This window comes from Molothrus ater, chromosome 4, assembly GCF_012460135.2.
Source record: "Molothrus ater isolate BHLD 08-10-18 breed brown headed cowbird chromosome 4, BPBGC_Mater_1.1, whole genome shotgun sequence".
Taxonomy (NCBI): domain Eukaryota; kingdom Metazoa; phylum Chordata; class Aves; order Passeriformes; family Icteridae; genus Molothrus; species Molothrus ater.
The window spans coordinates 19,410,618-19,433,497 of record NC_050481.2 but is presented as its reverse complement, the minus strand read 5'-3'; the positions used below and the strand labels follow the sequence as shown (position 1 = coordinate 19,433,497).

General features: G+C 41.1%; 1 protein-coding gene across 2 annotated transcripts in view; it reads left to right on the top strand.

Annotated features, from left to right (window-relative positions):
• The first annotated feature begins 493 nt into the window (after positions 1-493).
• SNCA (synuclein alpha) overlaps positions 494-22,880 on the top strand; it is a 63,075-nt gene continuing 40,688 nt past the window's right edge. Inside the window, exons 1-4 of one of the 2 annotated variants that reach the window (XM_036382609.2) lie at positions 494-640; positions 2,117-2,262; positions 7,665-7,706; positions 15,084-15,229. In XM_036382609.2, the coding sequence (XP_036238502.1) occupies positions 2,142-2,262; positions 7,665-7,706; positions 15,084-15,229 (309 nt within the window). In that variant the 5' untranslated portion in view covers positions 494-640; positions 2,117-2,141. Of the gene's footprint in view, positions 641-700; positions 879-2,116; positions 2,263-7,664; positions 7,707-15,083; positions 15,230-22,880 lie in introns of those variants that run through there. The other variant, XM_036382610.2, reaches the window with a different exon arrangement.

The following is a 22,880-nucleotide window of genomic DNA, read 5'->3' as shown; positions in this document are numbered from 1 at the left end:
AGAGTTAAGACTCGAATTACACCTACGAGAGCACCACCTTCCGTGCTTAAAATGAGCTGGGATCATGAATCTTGTGAGAACGGTGACATTGAGCTGCAGTCATTCAGGGCTGAAGATTGGGAAGTAGATGAGAAAGAATTAGAAGCTGGGGGAGATTCTCTAAGGCTTTGGTGAAGCGACTCAGGGCTGTGTCGCATCAACAACCTCCTAACACTTCTAAGACGAGGCGCTCCAGCCCTTGGAGGGAGTGGTGACTGTGCGGAGTCCCAGCGGGACCAAGTCGCCTGGCACGCCTTCTACCCTCGCTTCTCCCTTGGTCTGCGCCCAGCAAACAGGTGCTCCGAGTTAATCACGCCTCCCACCTCACCGCCACGGAGGACGTGATAGGGTGGGCATAGCAGGGGGCTGCACACTCAACCGGGAGCAGGAGCGGCCGCCCCTCCCTCCCGCGGCGCATCCTCCCGCCCCCCGCCTGCGGGGCTGCCGCCGGGGTGGTGCCAGCAGAGCCGGCCGGCTCCGCGCCTCGGGATGTGCTGAGCAGGGGCGGCTCCGCGCCTCGGCCGCCGCCCGCAGCCCGCCCGCAGCCCGCCCGCCCCGCCCGCTCGGAACGGGTCGCTCGCCGGTGGCGGAGGAGCCGGCGGTGAGTGCGGGCAGGGCGGGGCCGCTCGGGGAGGGCTGTGTGTGTATATGTGTGTCTGCACGGAATGATAGGTGTGTATCGCTGATACCGAAGCCAGCTGGATAGAGGTATCCTGTTGAACGTTCCCGTGCGGGCAAGGGGAGGGAGGAGAAGCCGGGCGCCGTGTCCGCCGTGTGCCGACGGCGTGTCCGCGGGAGCCTGGCGGTGCCCATATGGTCGCGCCGCTCTGCTTTCCTCGGTAGGTGCCTCGCCGTGCGCATGTATTCATATGTTTGTGTATGTATAGCTACATATGCGCCTGCATATACATGGGCGCGACGCCCTGCTCGCTCCGCGCTCCCTCTGCAGGTGTTATTGGGGTGTGTTATTCGATCCAGGTACCCTCGCACCTGGTCGCGGCGCTGCCCCGGGGACGGCCCCTGGGACCCCGCGGTGGAGGAGCCCGAGGGTGCCGCGGGCCGGCGCCGCCTCGCCCGGCGCTGTGTGCGTGTGTGTGAGGCTCGCAGCCCCTCCGCCATCCCCCGGGCGGCAGGTACCGTGGGCAGCAGGCTGGCTGGAGCGCGAACGCTGCCTTCCTTCGCACGCTCGTCACGAGTTAGTGAAGAGCTGCGACAGCCCAGATGCCTTCCTAGACATCCATTCCTCCTACTCAGCCTCTGGCAAAGGAGAGAAGATAACAGGCAGCACTTCTGTCTGTGTGGGTGGAGGAAGAGAAAGGACTACTGATAATGGATTTGTTGAAGGAATGTTGATTCTGGGTTTTAATTACTATTTCAGTGGTTTCAGTGTAGCCCTGGGCTGTATTGCTGCCAGAGGACTCTCCTGGTAGCTTTAGTGCAGTGCTTTTTAAATCCTGTGTTCTTGCTTTTGCTGTTCAGTAAAATATTTTCTCAGTTGTGGTGCATGCAAGGAACCCATTCAGGAAAACTCGGTTTCCAAAATAATGATGTGGACTGTGTGTAAAATGCTGGACTAATGGAAATGCAGCATTTTTTATTTCCTCCAGTCCTGAGTTTTAATGGCATTTTCTTACAAGTGAACATTTGTCATTTATGAGAGGTTTTGGTTTTCAGTTTGGTCTGTTTGTTTATTTTTTTAAGTCGCTGCTGTTTATTTAAGTTGGCTTTTTTCTCTGAGAGTGGAGTATCATGAAATCACAGGACTAAATCTTGCATTCAGCACATGAACAGAACTGTCCTTTGGGAGAAATGATGCCCTGATAGGCAAGGAAGGCACTTCTGTCAGTGGAACCATCTTTCGATCAGAACTGCATTATTGGCAACCTCTCCATAGGATTCTGTGGAAATAGGATATCTGTTTCGTATAGCTATACTATTTGGGGATATAAATAATATAATTTTAAAGTAATTGTGATCCCATTCAGTTAGAATATTTTTCCCCTTTCTGGGATAAAAAACTGAGAAAACCTTACTAAAGTGTGTACTGTTTGTTGTTTTTTTTTTTTTTTTCCTCTAGAGCTGTGTGAAGAAAGACTTCAGCCATGGATGTGTTCATGAAAGGGCTTTCCAAGGCCAAGGAGGGAGTCGTAGCAGCAGCAGAAAAGACCAAGCAGGGTGTGGCAGAGGCAGCAGGAAAGACGAAAGAGGGAGTCCTCTATGTGGGTAGGTGGGCAGCAGAGAGCACTCTGCTGATTGGTGCACCCCAACATTCACAGCTGGATCCTTATCAGGCCCATTCTTCTGCAGAAAAAAATATATAATTGCTCATAGGAGACCATTGCAAAAGAAACAAGAGGAAATTTGTGCCTTCCTGAGGTCTGGTTCTTTTAAGCCAAGTGCCTTACAGCACAGGTCATTGGGTGGCACTCCATGCAAGAAGTTTGCCAGATCAAGGCTGAAGGGGTGGTTGGTACAGTAAAAATAAATGTGAAAAAAATGTAAAAGCTGGAGGTGAAGGTAGTTTCACAATGTTCTGCAGAGCATCTGGGACTTGAACAGGATTTCAGGAGAAGACACTTGAGAGGTTAGCTCAGAAGTTGAGTAGGAGACATGCAGACTGCTTGGTATGTTGACGGTAACATTTTATATGGCCAAGTGTCATCTGAAATTAATTTCACGTTCTGTAATTACTATTGCAAATTCATGGCAAATATTTTCCACCACTTCTCAAGGAAAAGCCTCTTCAGTTAATGAGGTAGGGCAGGTAGACCCCAAGGTAGCAAAGCAGTTGTTAGTGTCTTATTCTAGGCCAAACAAGTCTTGCACAGAGCCTGGGATAAAATTATTTTCAAATCCCTGAGTGGTACTTTCATGCAGGATAGTCATCTTCATTTAGCAAGTGTTGGGCTTTAGAAGCGTGTCTTGCAAATGCTGTCATGAAAAATTCACAGAAAAACAATCTGCCAAGACTATGAGTAAGTGGTTATTTATAAAAAAATTATTATGGATCTGTTTCTCTTATTCATCAAATAAAGCTGGTCTATAAAAGAATGGAAGGGGAAAAGATATCCTTTTCTGTAGGTAGTTTCTGTTCTGTTGATTTTGTAGCAGGTCAGTTCTGTAATGGGCACTGTGTGTTCTGAGGGAGATGTGCTCACATAACAGAGAGAAGTTAAACAGAGCTGAAAACCAGAGGCATTTCTTTTCAATGGGAGAACTGAGGTCTCTGGTATTCCAGTGCCTTTTTTGGATTCCCTCTTGCAGCCTAGTGCCAGTCTGTAAGAAATTATTTCTGCTCCAGATAGTGTGGACTACTCATTTGGAATATACTTCCCTCCCTTTTAAGCCATAGCAAAGCTCAGTGCTCTTGCCAACAGGGATGGCAGTCATTTTGAACACTAATTGTAGGCTGAATCTATTTTAAAATGAGCATCTGCTCATTTTCAAAACAGCAAAATAGATGTTCTTCCACTGTATATTGTGCTAGATGTTGGAATTATTTTCCAGAGGTAGGACTTTCTTTTATTCTGTTTTCTTGTAGTCCTGGCCATGCTTCTGGGGTCATTGAGTTCTTTGTATTAGAAACCTGCATTGTGTGCTAAATTAATCTTTGTTTCTGACCTGCTCTCCAGACCATAATAACGTTTGAACCTAGTTCTGTTCCCAAAGGCAACAGATTTCCTGTTGTCTTCAGAGATGCTTTTGCTGAGGTTGAGCTTTGGAGGGCAGGCTTGCTATTTTTGAAAGAATTTTAAGAAATGACTGGGGATTGCAGAGCCCTGAGCCGTGGTAGGGACCTGTGCATGTGACTGTAGTAATGGTGGAGGATCCTTCTCCCACCAGCTGCCTCCTTTTCAGGAGGCAAGGGCTATGTGCACAGTTTGTGCAGGCAAAAGAGCCTTTGGTTGGAAGCTGTCTCCAGAAGCTCTGGCAGCTCGTGCCCAGCTGTGTGCTTGCCCATACAGGCAGGACGTTTCAACAAGTTCAGACAGGGAAAGGAGGAGCTGGGTGTTTCTCTCTCTACTTCCCAAGCAGAGGTGGTTCTTCCCCTGTGCAGCATTAGCAGAGGCCAGTGTCATCATCTTTTGTTCTGCAGGCTGATAATGATTGCAGTGCCAAAGGTGGTGAAGCCCCTTTGTGAGCAGAGGAGAGGAGCAGCACAATTCATTAGAGCTCATGGAGACTTCTCACTCCCTTTTTCTATAGTTGGCTTTTCAGATTTGAGATTCACAGCCAGATTATACTGTGAAAGCTGCCTGACATCTTGCAAAAAAGAACCTAACAACACTGGGCTGAGTGGGACCTGTTAATCATTTTCAGTTTCATAACACTCAGCCTCCAATTGCTGGTAGAGAATTAAGAAGATGCAGAGTCTTTGGTCCAGATCCCCTAGGTGATGTGGCTTCCCACTGAAATCAGTGCAATTCAAGTAAATGTGGAAAACATATGGACCTTCCTGTCCAAGCTGCTCTTAACTATTGTGTGGAAGACTATAACCTAATTCTACCTGGTGCGAGTTCTATTAGCAACAGCTGCTGTTTGGGATGAAATATGGTTATTGTAGTTATTTTATTCTTGTTTTGGTTTTAGCATTTTTTTGACACAAAGCAAATTTCTCTTAGCAAAAGGAGAAACTTGGAGCAGTGTATTGGAGGATTAATTGAGGTTAGTTGTTTTTTTTCCCCTGTCCATACTGAAGTAGAGACTTCCCTCAGTCCACTGTCTGGCCTCCTTTTAAGTATCCAAGATCCTTTCTATACAGTCTACAATATTTTTTTAGGCTTTCAAGTATTGGGGGTTTCTTCCCCTTAAATTTCTCTGCTAATGGGCTTCACCATTGGCTGACTGAAATTGGTGGTTCTCTCTCATTGAAGCACTGCATCAGGACCTTTCTCGATGCCAAAAAAATGGCCTGGTCATTGTTTAGAAACAAGGACTAAGGCTCAGCCATCCAGTGTGTGCTGTAGATATAAAACTGCATCTTTCTGTAGCTTTCAAGAGCTTTTAGTGTGAAGCAGAGAGGAAGTGAGTGGCAGTACTTAATCCCCACTTGCTTTGAAACCAGGAACTGAGTAAGAAGGATGTGGTCACACACTCCTGGTAATGCAGTGTTCATGAAGTCTGCTGAGCTTCTGTGTGCTTCCAGGGAGCTGGAGTTTCTACTCAGTTGACTCTTGAGTGCATGTTGCATGTTCAAGAATGGAAGTTTCCAGTCTGGTTGTTTTTGTTGTGTCATAAGCTTTCAGAACAAGCTTTCAGTTTATTAGCAGCAGTGTGGCTGACTGTTGTTTACTACTCCCTGTGCTGGCACATGGCCTTAGAGTAGAGCAGAGCAGTCATGACCTATTTGGCAAAGCCATCCAAATTCCTCCACTCTCTTTTCATAATGGTTCTTATTTTCCTTTGGTGGTAGAAAAGCCAGCAGAGTAATTGAGGAACTCAGTGTTGGTCTGGTAGAATAATGGCTTCAGGACTTGGAAGCAAGTGTTTTCCTTAAACATATATTGCCCCTTCCTCTAATTTGGTTTTATATCTCCCAATCTGTAACCAGCTCTGACTAAGCCAAGTCAGTAGTCTGTTGGTCTCTCAAATAGTCCAGAAATTAGTGTATTTGCAAACTGCTGATAAATTCCTTCATTCTGGCACAGTGACAGCCATGATAATAAATCATGAAGAGACCCTATGGTATTTTTTTATAATCGGAACAAACCCAAAAATTGCGTTTGGTTTTCTCCCTCCCCTCACACAGATGTCTACTACAGCTAGGAAAAATAGCATTACCACGTACTACTATTGCTTCTTGATCTAGGTTAGAGTCCTGTTCCTTGGTCTTTGTTATCCCTACTCTGATTCCTCTGTTCCTTGTTATGCAGGGTGCAGTGAGCAAGACTTGTTGGTATTATGGGAATGCCAGGATGAAAGACAGCTAGTTTATCCTGGAAACAGTGTGGACAACCAGCTTTCCTTCATGGCTAGCCAGAAGTCATCCTACTGAACTCAAGTGTTGTTATTTATAGGCCTGTTCTGGCAGATCCTAATAAGCATCCTCTAGATGCTGTTGTAGCTGCCATGGCAGGAACAGGTTCTTGCATGCAAGTGTGCAGCAGTGGGGCAAGTGCTCTTGAGCTCTAACATATGCTGTAGGCTCTGGAACACCAACCAGCTGGTTGGTTGCCAATTAATGGATCTGACTATACATACCCCTGTTCCATATGGGTCTGTGAGCTGAGCTTTTTTAAATGAAAATCTGTCTTCCACTAAAGAGACCGGCATTTCTGTGTGAGTTGTGGTTATAGCAGTGTTGTCTGGGCAAGTAAGAAGTAAGAATCTACTTGGAATAGGTGCCTCTGCAGAAGTGTGCATTGCACAGGTCCCCAGGGAATTCTGTCACACCATCCATCCCTTTCTGGCCTTAGGGAACTGGCTACTTGCTAATTCACAGGTTGCCATATCTTTAATGGCTTGGCTTGCAAACAGTCTGTTCAAAAACATGAACAAGCTGTTGGCCAGGTCTAACAATGCCTTTAAAAGCATGTGCTTAATATTAAGTATTCCAATAGACACACTGTAAGCCTGCAGTGGTGTTTTGTTGCTAGAAGTCAGTAGAACCGTCATCTGCTTGAATTCCAGGATGTGCTTTGCTCCTTCAGGTCTCATGGTGGTACAAAATTGAGAACCAAATTCCTTAAACAGGATGTTAGGCACGAACACTTTGTATACAATGAAACTCTTGAACTCTTGTTCAATGGTAAATATTTTTCAGTGAGAGAAAAACAACTTTTTTTAATGATAAATTTGGAATAAAGATGGAAAAAGGCTTCCTAGCTGTTTAACATCATCATTAGCTAAAGGGACATTTCATTTTACTTGCTACAGTATTTTTTTCCCTTGTCTTTATCATGGATTATTATTCTACTCTTGCCTATGGGTAAGAGAGCCTTTTCAATCTTGTAATCAATCTAATAGTGCCAGAACTACATGGCTAAACTTGCATAAATTTGCACTAGTAGCAAGTGACACATAGTGATGAATGAGCTTATATTGTGTTTCTGTGTTTAATTGTATTACTGCAAAGAATTTTGGACAAAAAGTTGCTTTTTTCCCTAATATTTTTCTGCTCATGCATTTTCTTCTGTTATAAGTATAAAGTCAGAAGTATAAATTATAATGTCTCAAATGCTAAATGACAGCAAAAAAATTGCATTACAAATAAGGTCATTTCTGTGTTGGTAAGAAAAATAAAATGTCATCCTATCTCTGGCAGACTAGGTAAGATGATTAACTAGGAGCCATAAACTCTGTTAATTGCACATTGTTAAGCATTATAGTCCACAGATGGATACTAATCCCTGAAATGTAGCCAAATTATGGAACCTGACAAGGGCAAGTAGAGGGCTGGTAGGGAAAAAGACATCCAGTTATGTTTTAAACAGCAGTATGTGCTAATTAGTTGAAAGAACTTTACTGATGGCTCTGCCTCTTCACTTAGACTGAATTTCTTAATACCTTGGAAGATATTGTGTGCAATGGTATGCAGCCTGCATGTTAATCCCTCTTTATCATCTATCTAGTCTTTACCAGTACTAAGAATATACATTTTCAACCGAGTATTTTTTTTTGTTTAGGTTCCAGGACCAAGGAAGGAGTTGTTCATGGTGTTACAACAGGTAAGATAATTACCTCTTGATTTCAGCTTCTTTGCCTCATGAGATTAACCAGCCATTTAGCTGTTAAAAATTGAGGGGTTTTGAGAGCACTATAATTTATGAAAGATGGAAAAGCATAGGAAAATTAAGAGATCTGATTGGGTGGAAACACTGAATGAAATGGCTTATAGGAAAGAAACAAATTTTAGAGTTTTGATTTGAATTTGTCACAGTTATGAGTGTTTTGATTTTTTTTTTTTTAACTGACTAATCTCTCAGTAGCAAGAGCACTTTCAAACTTGGAATTTAATGCCAGGCATGTATCTTCACAATAGCATTTCTACGCCAAGAAAGAGTAAATTTGCATTTTAAATTTATTTGCAGGGATCATTTTAGGTATGAACTGAAACCAGTAACCAATAATTTCTTTTAAGGGGCAAAATGAATGGACATCTTTGATATCTACAGAGTGCAGAAAAGCCTCAGTTGACCATAGGGCATTGAATAAAATGTATAATTTTCTGCTGTAGAATGTGGGAGTTCTGAAGATGTGAAGAGAATGCATGATCAATAAATTTGTTTTTCCCTTAAAAAATTCAGAAACAAATAAGATAGTGGAAAAGGATTTCTTTTTCCTCAGTGTACAGCCAGTCTCTCATTCAGCTCACGTGTCAGTGTATCATTGTGCTCACAAGGCAAAGGATAAACAGTGGTAAGTAAACAAATGTCAGTACTTAGTACACAACCCACATAAATAGTTGAAAAAGAGTATTTCTAGTAACAGAACAGAATATTGAAGATAGTCCTTCAGAGCTTAGGCTGAGCATGTGTGCTGTTGTTAGGAGATTTGAAATCTCAGCTCATTAGACCTCAATTAAGAGAAAATATTCAGAGGGACCATTGCTATGACCAGTAGAGGATTGCAATAGAATGAGATTTGGGACACCTACATCCAATATCATCACAGATGTGGGAGCAGCAGCTACACAGCACTAGGAAGCAAGTTAATAGAGGTGATGTTCACCAAGCTGGGATGTGGTAGAATCTAAGTCAAGGGCATTTGCACATGTATGAAACATGCTGAAACACTGGGATTCTAGTGGGCTACCTCAGTGGGGGACTTCTCTTTCTCATCCTGAAAGAAACTGCTGATCTCAAATGCTGTGCCTCTCTTTATGTGATGGCAATATATTTAATTAGGCAGGAAATTTTCAGTGGGTGAATAGAATTTTTAATAGGTTTTAAAATATCTTAAATTTTCTTCTGGAAGGTACAAAACAGACTGTGCAGCCAAACATAAGGGGACCACACCTGTTATGTGCTGTGCCAGTGAATAGAAAACTTGGAGAAGTTGCTGTTGATTTTAGGCAAAACAGTAGCTGCTCCTCACACACTTTAGGAAACAGCTGACACAAAGTGGAACACCCAAAACTTGGGAATAATGGGTTCTGTGCTTTCCATCTTCTGTCCTTTCAAGCTGTTTGAGATGTTTGGCTGTTGCATGAAAATGGAAAATGAACAGGGAGTGAACAGGCTGAGCTATGGCAGTGAGAAGAGAAGACTGCAGGCAAAATCTAGAGGCCACAGCTTCCAAAATGAAACAGTATGGACTTGCCAGTGTAAGAACAGAGCAAGTACTTGGAAACATTTTAAGAGCAAAAAAATAATAACAAGCCTATTAATAGTTCTTCTGGCAAGAAGAGAAGGTAGATAAAAACAGACTTGGGTTCACTGTAGTGGTTCTGTGAGGTGTAACATTAAGACAGATGTTAGAGAGGTTGATGTAGAAATCAAATCCATTTAAATCAATGCTGTTAAAGTTGATGTGGCAAAAGTGCCTTTTAAGTTGCTTGTAAAGACCTACTTGTCTCTTTTCATATGACTGGGAGTTCACAAGCTGTGCTGGTCTTATGATATTAACTCCCTAGAGCATCATGTGAAACCTGAGGTGAAATAAACACTTTGTTATGTAAATAAAAATGATTTGAGAGTTTGGAGACAGGTACAAGCTAGAATCACAGATCAAAATGATTGTTCACAGTTTTGCAGTCTCTTTGCTTAATGCCTGAGTTCCAAACTCTTGATAGCTTTTCTGTCTTTGAATAAGTTGTGATTTAGGCCCTTATGCTGGTGAAATGACTGTGACATGACACACCTTGAAGAGCTAAAAAACCTAATTGCATTCTTCAGTCAGTTTATTTCCAAACCCAGAATTACTAGTCTGAGATGTTTCTTGCTCTAAATGTGACCTGATTGTACCAGATTTATTGACATCAAGATACTGTGAAATGAGGATTCAGGCTGTGAGTCACTGGAATGTGATAAGTGTGTTATTTGTCAGGTCATCCTTTCTCTGAATTTCTGATAAAAGCAGCTTTGCTTATTGGTTTTATGGGGTGTATGCCCTGTGTTTAGACTTGACTTCCTCATTGAAAGGTCTCCTGGCCTTTGACTGTAGATGCATAATTCACCCATTTTACCCATCTCCCAGAAATGAACAGTATCAAAAATGAAATATTTACAGTCCATCTCCAGATATTCTAAATAAAGCACTATCTGTAAATAAGTCAGGGCAAAAAAGCTCTTAGTCCTTCAATCATGTGAGTGAAGACACAATATTGAAAGTAGTAAACCATAGTCAGGTGTTTTGCTTAATTCTTTATTTATTCAGGATCATTCTTGCTCTTCTTAAGATTCTTAGTCATTGTATTCCTGCTCTTTAACTCCATCAGGTATCTTACAGAAATTTGCATAAATTGAAGAACCACCGTATTTATGGCATCTTTGTAAATGAGTTCTTCAAGTACTTAAGACAAATTTAGTGTTTGAAATACCTACTATAATTTACTTATACTTACTCAAAAGTGTATTTGGTACAATAAACTTACTTACAAGGGTAAGTTCATCAATTCAGAGAAATTCTGTGGTTTGAATCTACTTTTATTGTTCAAGGTTGAAAGTAACTAGTTATTATTTTGAATTGCTCCGGAGCTTTTACATTGATACTGTATGCTACCCTGTTGTCTGTAATAAGGAGTGCAAAGACAACTTCAATGCTAATACTTTTTGCACAGTGCTATAGTCACTGTTAAAAATTAAACTCACCCTTGGTGTGGTCATTGTACACTGTCCCAGGATCATTTAATGGAATGGACAGTCTCTGCATAGATAAAAGAAGTAATCAGGCCATAGCACAGCAAAGCTCTGCAGAAGCTGATTTCCTCTGGGTCTCAACACTGTGGTGCAAAGCTAATATCAATTTTACAAAGACTTAATGGCTTAAGATCATTAAGCAACCTGGAATTCAGATAAATTTACTAAGTTGGAATCAACCCCCTGCATTCTGAACTGATTTGTTTGTGCACACTTAGTGCTTTCCCCATTACTACTTAGTGTAAGCAATAAAATAAATGAAACTGGAAACCTACTTTGGTTTTTCTTCTCCTGTTGTGGGGTTTTCAGAGCTCTAGGGTCACCAGGCTGGATCTCGTTATCGGAGTCACTCTGATAATGATTTTGATGTTTAGTTATTCCTTAGGGACAGGAACTAAGATTTTCTCCTTACTATGATTGCTTTTGCCAAACTGTGCTATTTATATAGTTTGCTCAATTTATCTTCTTGGCTCTGATTTTGGAAGCAGTGTGTGAGAGATCTTCCATGGTAACTCCTGTGTCAGCTTTCTTATGCTGTGTCTGTGTGCTGCTTTTGGCTGGGATGGAGGTTATTTTCCTCACAGTACCTGGTATGGGGCTGGTTGGGATTTGTGCTGGAACCATTGTTGGTAACATAGGGATGTTGTAGTTATTGCTGGGCAGGGCATACACATCACAGCATTTCCTGCTTCTCACCTCACCCCACCAGTGAGAAAGCTGGGGGTTCACAAGGAACTGGGGGAAGACACAGCCAGGACAGCTGGCTCCAGTTGACCAGAAGGATATTCCACACCATGTGGCATCATACTGAGCAGTAAAACTGTGGGGAAAGTTGGTGGGGGTCATCTGCTTGGGGGCTGGCTGGGCATCAGTGGGTAGGTGGTGAACAGTTGTTTGAATTTGTATCACCTGTAGGATTTATACCTTTTTTTCTTTGTTGTTTTCCTTTTTATTATAATTTTTTATTACTATTATTATTTTATTTCAATTGAACCATTCTTATCCCTTGAGTTTTCTTACTTTTACCCTTCCAATTCTTTTCTTCCCCATCCTGCTGGAGGAAGAAGGGACTGAGCAGCTGTGTGGTGCTTAGTTGCCAGCTGGGGTTAAACCATGGCTGTCTGAAATAGAAGCAGTCTTAAGTACACTGCTTTTGTTACTGCTTTTATCAGTATCTTACTGTTGTGCCAGTAACAGTGTTAGTGGCCTGATTCTTTCCTTTTTCATTTGAGTTTGTGTGTTCTCTGCTTTTCCTAGGATAATGTGTTGCTGGGAGGAGGAAATGTACTTGAGACTGTGCCTTCCCAAAATCCTGTAGCAAGGGGAACAGCAGCCACTGGGTAGTTGTTCATGGTAGGTGGTTGTACCTGCCATGACAACAGAGTGTAAGAAATGTGGGAGTAATAATGGCATTGAGAATCAGGTGGTTTATACTGCAGCATCCACAGGGCACTCTGTTCCACTCTGTCTCTTCATATTTTGAGGTGAAGGTGCTTCAAGAGCTTGAGATAATGAAACTAATTGTGCCTGTGATGATCAGCACAGTACAACCATGCTTTACCATTTTATCAGAAAGGATGAGTTTGGTCAAGGCCAACTGAGCCCTTGTCAGCATCAAGCCTACTGAGTTTGTACTTTACATGTTCTGCCATTCAGTGTTTTTGGGAAAGGGAAGTTTTCAAAACAATGTGTGGCACTTGCATACAAAAGAATTTAACTGAATGAAAGGATCCTGAATTATAAACTCAAACCCAGTGGTTTGGGTTGGAAAAGACCCTAAAGATGATCTGATTCTAACCTCCTTACATGGGCAGAAATGCCTTCTGCTAGACCAGGTTGCTCATGACCCCGTGGCCTTGAGCACTTCCAGGGATGGGACATCCACAGCTTCTCTGGACAACCTGTTCATTGCCTCCCCACCCTCACAGTAAAGAATTTCTTCTGTATCTAAACCTATCCTCATGTAGTTTGAAGTTATCTACTCCTGCCCTGTCCCAACATGATCACAGGATCTTCTCTTCCTCTCTACCTTTCTTGTAGGGTTTTAGGTACTGGAAGGCCACAATTAGGATCTCACCAGCTCTGTCTTCATAGGAGGGGTGCTCCATCCCTCTAATCAGCTTGGTGGTGTCCCCTGGACTCTCTCCAACAGGTCCATATCCTTCCTGTGCTGGGACCCCAGAGCTGATGCAGCCCTGCAGGTGGGGTCTCAGCAGAGCAGAGGGCCAGAATCCCCTCCCTTGACTTGCTGGTTGTACTGCTTTGGATGCACCCCAGCATCTTTCCCAGAAAGAAATAAATAAAAAGCAGTACTGAAATGTACCCGGAACGTATTTCCTCTTATTTTTGTTTTAATTTAAGTATTTATTGGAAAATTGAATTTTGAATCTACTTTTATGAGATGCTACTCTATTTTTTAGAATTATTTTTGCATCACCTGTGGGATTTATATGGAACAGCATGAATAAGTTTGTTTCATAACATTACCTAGTTCTTCTGAAAGACTCCAAGCACAAGCAGGTCTCACTAGGCTTTGCAACATATAGCATGTTATGATGGGACACATCTGAAGATATATGTTTGCAAGAACCTACTGGAAAGCTTCTTATATAAAATTTCATGCATAAAATTCAAAGCTTTTTGTGGTCTGAAGCTGTTAATAATCAAATGGGGCATCTTAACAGATGTCTTTTTGCACTTGCTAGCATTAAGTCAAAACTTCCCTGAGGGCAACATTTGCTTTTCAGCAAAACCCATTTTTGATTTTCTTTCCACCCCCCTAAAAAAAGCACGGCAATAGCCTAGTGGATGTATACAAGGAAATTTCTCATGAACTTTTGGGTTATTAGCATATATAGTGAGGGAGCTATTTGAAACAGACTTTTTCTGTTTCTAATTTCAGATAATGTGTAGTCTGTTGTTCTACTCTATAATGAAAGCTCCTGGTCATAAGAGATAATACTTAATTAGTTACTAACTTATCCCTTTAAATTAGCTAGAATGAGCATTAAGTTATCTGCCTCAATTTTCAGTCAGCAGATATTTATAATTTGGGTCTTTAATAAAAATTTTGTATTAGTCATGTTTAGGCTTCTAGCTTTTTTCAAATTTTTGCTTTTTATTATCAATCATAGTAATGCATGCTGCCTGCCCTGTGATGTGGACAACTGATGCCCTTTATGTAAGGAGTTAAAGAAATGTAATTTATCCACAGAAAGCCTAATGTTTGTACGTGCTTCCCAAAAAAGCCTCAGAAATGGTGGCCTAACTTTGAAGCAGAATCCATCCTGTGCTTGTAAAGGATGCAGATAAAGTATGAATACATTTTATGGCTCAGATGTGATTTAGCCTGAAGGAAAGAATAGGATTAGTTAGAATGGCAAAGATATATGATAGGTGTTTTTGAAAAACATTGCCTTGTTTAGAGGGAGTACATGTGTGTTTTGCTAAAAATCTGGGTGTGTAACTTGAAGGCATGAAGTCATTCCATCCCTTTTCTTAGAGCAGTTTCACTGTAGTTCAAGCTGCTGTCAGAAAGAGCCCTTGGGGATGAATGAGCAGAAAACCCCAGTGATATTCTGAAAGGTAGAATGGCAACTGCTGATGTATATGTAGGCTAAATGAGTTGTTGTTTCCCTGGGGCTTGGAAGTTAGCTATTAATCCAGTTTCCTTTGACATTCAGGCTTTTTATAAATTAGTATATTATGTATCAGCATTGGGACAAAAATCTCTAGTGGGTCAGATAAAAGGTTCTGTTTGAAATGGTCAGGTTGAGCATTGATAGATCTGTTTTTTGATGAAATAGATCTTAGAAAATAAAAAAGGAATAATCAACATTTTTTGAGTCTAAAGCAAAAAATCATGTCTTGCATGCCTTGTATCATGCAGTTTGGTGGACTAATTGGAATGCATTTCCAAACTAGGATATATTATACAGTGAGATGGACATAATAAGAGCACCTAAATAATGTCTTTTCTTCCCTAAAGTGCAGTTAAACATGAATGAAAGTGTCAGATATCTTTCACATGAAAGACATTGCGCCCCAGCTAAGGTTTATTTTTACCTCTGCTGCTCCAGCGTTACCAGATGGACAGTTTAATTTCTTAAGATCCACTTGGGGTACAGAAAATGTAACTTATGCCTTATGGCTTTTCATGATGTTGGGCTGTCAGTGATAAATTCTCTGAAAAACTTAAAGCTCCCAGAGGCATCATGTCTTTTTCCATCTTCTGCTTCTCCTCAGTGGCTGAGAAGACCAAAGAGCAGGTGTCCAATGTTGGGGGAGCTGTGGTGACGGGAGTGACGGCGGTGGCGCAAAAGACGGTGGAAGGAGCAGGGAACATCGCTGCAGCCACTGGCTTGGTGAAGAAGGACCAGTTGGCCAAACAGGTTGGTTTATTTACAGTCTTTTCCAGGTGAAGAAGTGAGCAGTGAGGGGCTTGTGAACTGAGAGGCAGATGGAGTGTTTTCTGTCTCTCAGTTGTACGAATGCAGGATTAATTGTGTTGTGCCAAACCAACAGCTAAGATGCCTGCTGTTTATAGCTTGTATTTTGAGTGACTCGCAGGATCTGGGAACTTGAGTGGGATTAGGCATGGAACTTAACAAATCTCAAGTGTTTTAGTGAATTTGGATCATGGTTTAAAGTGTGATCCTAGTGGTGGTGCTGAACTCAGGAGCCTCTAGTGGAGACCAGCTGCTGTAGGATAGCTGTTTAGTTTCGTAGAAATATAACTGTTTTTCTTAGTAATTTGGGATTGAAAAGCAATCTGCTAGTGCTGAAAGGTCAAAGAGCAAATCTCAGGTTTAACAGCACAAGTTGTATCCTCTCTAGTTGTAGAGAGGAGGGTTTGTGTACCAATCCACTGACTGGTACACAAACTGGTTAGACACATTGCATCTAAAGTCAAGATGTATCTGGAGAGTCACTGTCTTCCATTACTACAGTGACACTATCTCAAAAATGCCTCTAAATAGCCTCAATTATGCAGATCAACTTTGCTCTGGGTCATCCTATAAAACACTGTAGGTATTTTTAATCATGCGCTGTAGTTAATATTCTTCCACTAGCACTAGGTGAAAAGTGACCCCAGCTGGCAGGAACAATGCTTTCCAAAATGTGTGGAGTGGTTTTTTTAAGTGACAGAAATAACTCGGAAGAGATAAATGCTGCCTTCTGTGCTGTTTTTTGTATGAACATTTGAGAGTTAGACAAAAATAGGATTAGGAAGAGTATTTAATACTTACACAAAAATGTGGCTGTCATGGAATTGAGTATGAAGTTCTATTGTGTATCTTATTTGCAGTTAGTGTCCAGAAGAGCTGTAAAAATAAATCCTTAAAAACTGGAGCTTTTTTATCCTTGTTGAAGTGTAGTCCTCTCTGACAAATCTTATTGGTGCTTTACTATGGGGAGCAGAAAAGGGCTATTACGTTGTGGTAGGCATCCATTGCACTGTGGTAGATTGTCTGGGAAACATCTCACAAGCAGTTTTATTCTCTTTCAAATCAATAATCCTGGGGGATTTTTTTTAGCCCTCTTTTTTTCAGCTATAAGTAACATGGTGCTTTTGATGTGGTCGTGGATCTTTGTAAAAGCTGTGTGGGAAGATTTACAAAATGGAGAATCTAATGACCTGCCAGGGGATACATGGATATGGCATGGTCACAGTAGTCTCTGCTTTTCATTTCTGCTGAAGCTCCTGCATAGTTTTATGCTGAGAATATTCTTTTCTGTTCACAACTCTTGAAATTCAGTGTAATAAGGATCATCACTGCTGTAATGCACAATTACCCCCTCTAGTATTGACCATAACTAATGCCTTTTTATCTCTCTCTATAGGGAGAGATCCCTGTAATTATCAAGTATAAAGCAAATGTCTGCTGACTTTCATTTAAATCTCTTCTCTGTATTGTAAAGCTTAAATGTAAGTCGTGATGGCTGTAACAGAATAAAATCACATCTGTGAAAAGAAAGAACATTCATAATGTACACGCATGTTATTTCTATTAATAGCAACATTATTCTGAATTGGAGTTTTCTTCTGTAGATATGTAAAATCATTCATTTGAGGCTTGATACTGATATTTTTAGACTGAGATTCTCAGTCATCTATGCAGTATGGCCATGTTGCTGACGAGTATCTGTGACTCCTCCTGGATTGCCTTGCACCTCTGTCTTTTACTGGTTCTGCAAGGGATGAGTGGCCATTTAGAAAATGCTGATATCAACACTGAGTAACATATTGTTATTTTAAAACCTGGTGTGTTTGCATTCCTTTGCAGCTTGGAGGCACATGAGATAGATTTTGCTTGGATTTTCCAGGTAGACTGACAGTTTGGTAGGGCAGGAGTGGGCATCCAGAGTAGCAGTGGGACCTTGAAGGAAGCAGGGTGAGTCTTTCTGAGATAACAGAAGGTGCTAACCAGGCATTAAAAGTATCAATGTAACTTTGTGTCCTTTATCTCTCTCTGTAAGGTTATGTGTGTTAGGGCTGCTTGCCTGTGGGAAAGCCTGTAGTCTTGTGTGGTGATTGGCTTTTTTCTTGTGCTGTGATGGAAGTTCGGTTTTGACTTTCAACTAATTAAAAATACTTTTCTTTTAAAACCTGTGGATACAATGATACTTATGCAGAGGAAATAAGTAGCAAATTCTTGGTAAAACTCTTTCTTAAGAAGTTTCTCCAAGCTGGCTTAGTGCAGCCTTAAAAGCCGGTGTGCTTTGGAGCATGAAGCACAAGCTGAAGCAGCCAAGTGAGGCCAGGCTGGAGGGCTGCTGTGACACCCCCCTGCCACCCACCTGCCCTGCAGCTGGTGTGAGCAGGCAGTGTGGAGTGACAGCTGAGACAGTGACAGACAGGGATGACTGGAGAGTGCCCATCTCAGGCTGCCTGGGGGATTTCTGCTTTGGCAGAAGCTCACTGCTAAACACAGCCAGGGTAGTGGTGGTTAGTAGGCTCAAATTAATTATAAAAGGGCTAATGTACTGCGAGCAGTATTTTACTGAATCATAAAACATTTATTGTGTGCCTGTGTGTGTTTCATTCCTGTGTTCTGTGTGTCTTTGAAGTGAGTTTTTAAGAAAGTAAAAACTACTAGTAGTTGCATTTAATGCAGAGATGAACGCGCCTGTTCTATTTGCAAGTCAGCCTGAATCTATGGATAGAAATGGGGGGGGGGAGGGTGTATCAGCAGCTCAGTGTCTAGTGTATAATATTTTGAAAACAAAATATGGATTACAAAGTTTGTTTTCAGATAGTTAATTAACCAATTGAAGTTCTTAACCTCACTGAATCCATGTCATTTGGTTCCCTGGCATCTCAAGAATAAACAGTTGCCAATTTCTATGCTTTCCATGCTGAGTAATTTTATTTTTACTGTTCTGGCACCATAATTCCCAGTCAAGCTCAAATGTCAAGGTTCTTTGAGTACCCTGTGGTGCTATAGTCATATGGATTTCATGTGCTGTAAGTTCTGCTAAAGTAGATAGAAGAACAGGTCTTGTCCCTAAAATTTTCATGTTCTGCATGGATCATGTTTGGTATCTCTGTGTGCTAAATCCTTTTTTTTAATAGTATCTCTTGATTTAACACATTTGCAATAAATAGCTCTGAAAACACAAAGTTACAGTAGCAGATAACAAGTAGGTAGGCAATATGCTTCCTGAGGAGATAATACAACTCATTGGTTTAATTATGAAGCTTTCAGTGAAAAAGCCTGTGTCAAGACTGACAATTTAGGCATTAGGTGTTTTCTTCTATAGAAAATGAGAATTAAGCAGGAGCCCTTGCTAATTGCATTTAATGTGAAAATTAAGAGTAAAAGCAATGGCAAGTTAGCTGTATCTCCCCTTCCCACCCCCTGCCTTTCCTGGCACTCCTTAGAATTCAAGCAGTGTCATAGCATAAACATTCAGTGCAGTGGAACGCACAGGTTTAGAGAATTTCTTGTCTTACTTCTTTTCTTTTCTAGAACAGCTAATCTTGGAACCACCAAAATTTTCCACAGACATTATCCTTTGTTCAGAGCCAGGGTGAATGAATCCACTTTGAGGAATACCCATAATCAAATAGAAAAATTTGTAGAAGCCTTTTTGATCCTTCTTACAGGGAAGCTCCATGAGACATGATGAAACACCTTTTAATTTTGGTGAGGGCAACTCAGTTTTGATTAAGACACCAAACATCATAGTGTACTTCAGTCATCTGTTACTTGTTCATTTGGGAAACCTTATTAGTAGAAAGAATGCAAGCCCTGTCCGTGTCTCTGAGAATTTGCCTTTCAGTGGCAGAAGGAAGGATACTTTTCTGCTTTATTAAAGATCAGTTTCTTGAATATAAGCAATATCACTTCTTTCAAAGATATCTGATTTGTCTTGTTGCAAACTGAGATTCCTGTGTGTTCCCAAAGAAGTTTTGATTGCCATCTGTAGTTTAAAAAAAGAAAAAAAAAGCTGAATATAAAATCCTGAGTTTTTGCACTTTACACTTTGATTTTAAAAACAGAGATCAGTTTAAAACCCTTCTGTAGCAGTCTTAGGCAGAATTAACTTAGGGATGATATTTGTCTTCTACTTAAGTTATCTTGGATATCAGTTTCCAAAGTTTGAATACCAACATTAAAATCCCCAACACTGCTTTAGTGCTCTCCTTGTTACCTGCATACGATAAAAATGTCTAGCTTGGTAATTGAAAAGTTTCAACAGGCATTTTCTTGTTTTGTCTCTTTTTATCTTTTTGAGATCTATTTGACATATTTTCTTTGCTACAGTGCCATAATACTGACATGCCACATGGAAAATTCCTGGAACTTTTAAAATTAATTTTAATGTACTTTTTTGTTTTAAATAAAATTCTAGAAGTAGGTCTGATCATCGCAGAATTTGGGCGTAGGTGGAACTGTGTATTTTGATTGGCTGTGTAGATCTCCTGGTTCTCTGACCACCTTAATGTTCAGTATATTGTACAGGATGCTTGGCTTATTGAAGGAGCACCATTCCCCATCTTTCCAGTCTATAGGTTAGTCAAGTAATTTTGAAAAGCTTGGCTAAAAACACAAAGGAAAAGTTGTGGAGCAGAGATGTCCCATTTCCCTTTTCAGAAAGGGAATTAGAGAGTTTTTCACCTTTGCATTCCATTTTTTGCTATTTGCTACATGTGTCCCAAAAGGCAAACGGACCCCAATGAACAGCAGGATGGTAAGTGCAAGTTGCATGAGACTGAAACTGTTCTTCTTTAATTGGAGCAAGCACATCTCCCAGAGTCTTTAGTATGAGCAAAACATCAAGCCTTGATTTAAGCGAGGAAACTTCAGTATGATTTTGATGTGCCAGATGCAGAAATAGCCTCCACCCAATTAACTTCTGGAGTTAAATATTTTCTGTAGGGACTCTAGAGCAGGCAGGCTTTATGGGTACAGCATCTAATTGCCCTCCTCAACTACTTCTTACCCTGCATGGCTCTAATAAAAGTCATGGTAGAGAACAGATAAGTTTGATTGCATATTTTAAATAATCTAGTTCCCTAGCAGGCCTACCAGGCAGATGTAGATCTGACCCTTTATGCCTGAAGCAAGCTGTGCCACTTTCTCTTGTGCTGTGTAGAGAGATGGACTTTCTGGTTGTTCAGGGTGGGCCTCACCTTTGTTCTGGTGTGACACTCCTGCCTGCTGTGTGGGAGCATTTACAGCAATGGTTTGGAAGCATAAAATGATTTGGGTTGGAAGGGGCTTTTAAGGTCATCTAGTTCCAACCCCCCTGCCACAAGCAGGGACACCTTCCACTATTGAGGTGGCTCAATGCCCCATCAACCTGGCCCTGCAAGCTTGCATAGGGTGGTTTCTGGTGGGATAACTAGCACACAGTCAGTCTTCCTCAAGGAAACCAAAGTGGTTTAGATGATTGGTAGGAGAAGACCTGCTCAGGTAGTCACAGCTGAACATCAGTCAGACAGCACTTGCTCTCAAATTTCTATTTGAATCATCATGTGCAGAGCATATAGTCTGGGGTAGGTTTTCTTTTTCCCCTTACCATTTTATTCTTGATCTCTGTGTGATGTATGAGTGGCTGCTGCAAAACAAAGAGGATATTTAGCAGCTGTTAGCAGTGTCTCCTTTTTTAATGTCTGGAGATTGATTGAGAGTGGAAGAATGAGGGATAGATTTCCCATTAGGGGATCCACACTGCTGAGGAGCTGATTCATGGAGGACCTTCTTAAGAGAAAGCCTTTATTAGCTGCTTCTTTAAGTTCTTGGAGGAAGTGGAACTGTCAGTGAGCTGACATAACTCTTTGGTTGTAGCAGAGCTGGGCTGAATTATTTTGGTAGAGCTTTTCTTACTGCTCTCAGAATTAATGATGGTGTGTTGTACTAAAATATCTATAAGAAATTCATTCTATAAAGCTAATGCATATTCTAGAAACAGCAAACTCTGATTTGTTAGGAGTCCTAAGGCACCCATAGGCAGGTGATATTAAAGTTTCAAATCTGCTTTATGTACACAGTCCAATCTCCTCCTCATGACAAGCACATGTATTTTTTTGATGGCAAAGCTCATGACTCATCTGGGTTGTACAGAGGTATGAATGTCAGTAGACCTGTGAAATTGTGTTGCAATCCAGTATGAATTGTGACTGTTGGAAGGCAAGTTGCTGTGATTTAGTGGTTTGAATTTATTTTGGAAGCACATTACAGCTACAGTTGAGGCCACTCAATGCAGTTTCATTAATGCAGTTCTGTTTTCTCTTGGTGTTTCCACATGGGCAAGCCTCCATATGTGGCTTAGTATATGTTGATACTGCCTAATGGCACAGTAAAGAACAGTGTGGAGTGTGTGAAGCAGATTCCAATATTTACAGGAAATTTTATTTGATGAAATGTGCTAATGATGCCCACATAAAATATGCTGATTAATAGGAGCGGTACAGAAGTCACAAAGCCAGCAAGGACATAGAATGTTTTTCTTCCACCTTTCTTTTGCTTTATAAGATTTTTCTTACCTGTCATTTCCTCCTTGGCAGGTATGTGCACATTTTGGTAGCCCTTCTGGATGTGAGTAGATTAATTTTATGTGACTTTTAACACCTCTGTTTGAAATATTTAAAATTAGGCTGGGCAATATAGAAATGAATTCTGCACAGAAAATAACAGTACTTGGGGCAGAAAAAGCAGAAGGTGGAAGATGGGTGACTGTAGATAGAAGTGCTAGAGTTTTTGTGTTTGTTGAAGAGGGTGTTGAAGTGCTGGTAGAACTTTGAATATCAACTTATGCTTGACCTCCCTGGTTGGCAGAGAAAATAGTTTTCTGTGGGGCATGTTGCCAGTGTTTTTCTCAGAGGGCAAAGCAGTATTTGAAGGAAAGCCATGTTCTCTCTGTCAGAGCATTTCCATATCTGTGACTTAAGCAGAACTTGAGGAAAGAAAACTCATAAGGTGTTATCAAAATATCCTGGAGGTTATTGCTCTTCATTAATTCAGGAGCAAATGTCAGTGTAATATAAAGGTCTTGGAGTTTTCCTGGTTTCCTAATGGCTTCCTTGCTGTGAGAACATTTTATTCAGGGTCTACCTGCTGCCTTCACTGCTTCTGACTGTAATTCCTAATTATCTGTGGAGGGATTGAGTTAAGGAGCTTTTGGGTGGCATCATATTGGTCTTTGTTTTTTAGCAATTGCTTAACCTCAGGTTTATCTTTGACTGTGGAGAAATTAAGTACTCCCATCTTAATCTGAATATGCCTATCTCCTTTGGTCTCCAAGAAGAATTGTTTGTCAGCTGATAGAAGGGTAAACATGTTCTCAACTAGGAGTTGTTCATGTCTAATGAGATAATATTTGTAAAGTCTTCAAATAGAACACCATTTTTAATTTCTTTTTCTTCAACTTATGAGAGAGAAGAAAAAGACATTCCCCATCCTTTACCAGGAGTCTGCCTTTTGCATTTATTATAAGGGTTTGCTTGTCTGCAGTCTGCTCTGTTTCCTGCCTCTTCTTTACTCTGGTCTCCCTTCCACCTCCCATGGCCTTGATATCCTGTTTCCATGTAAC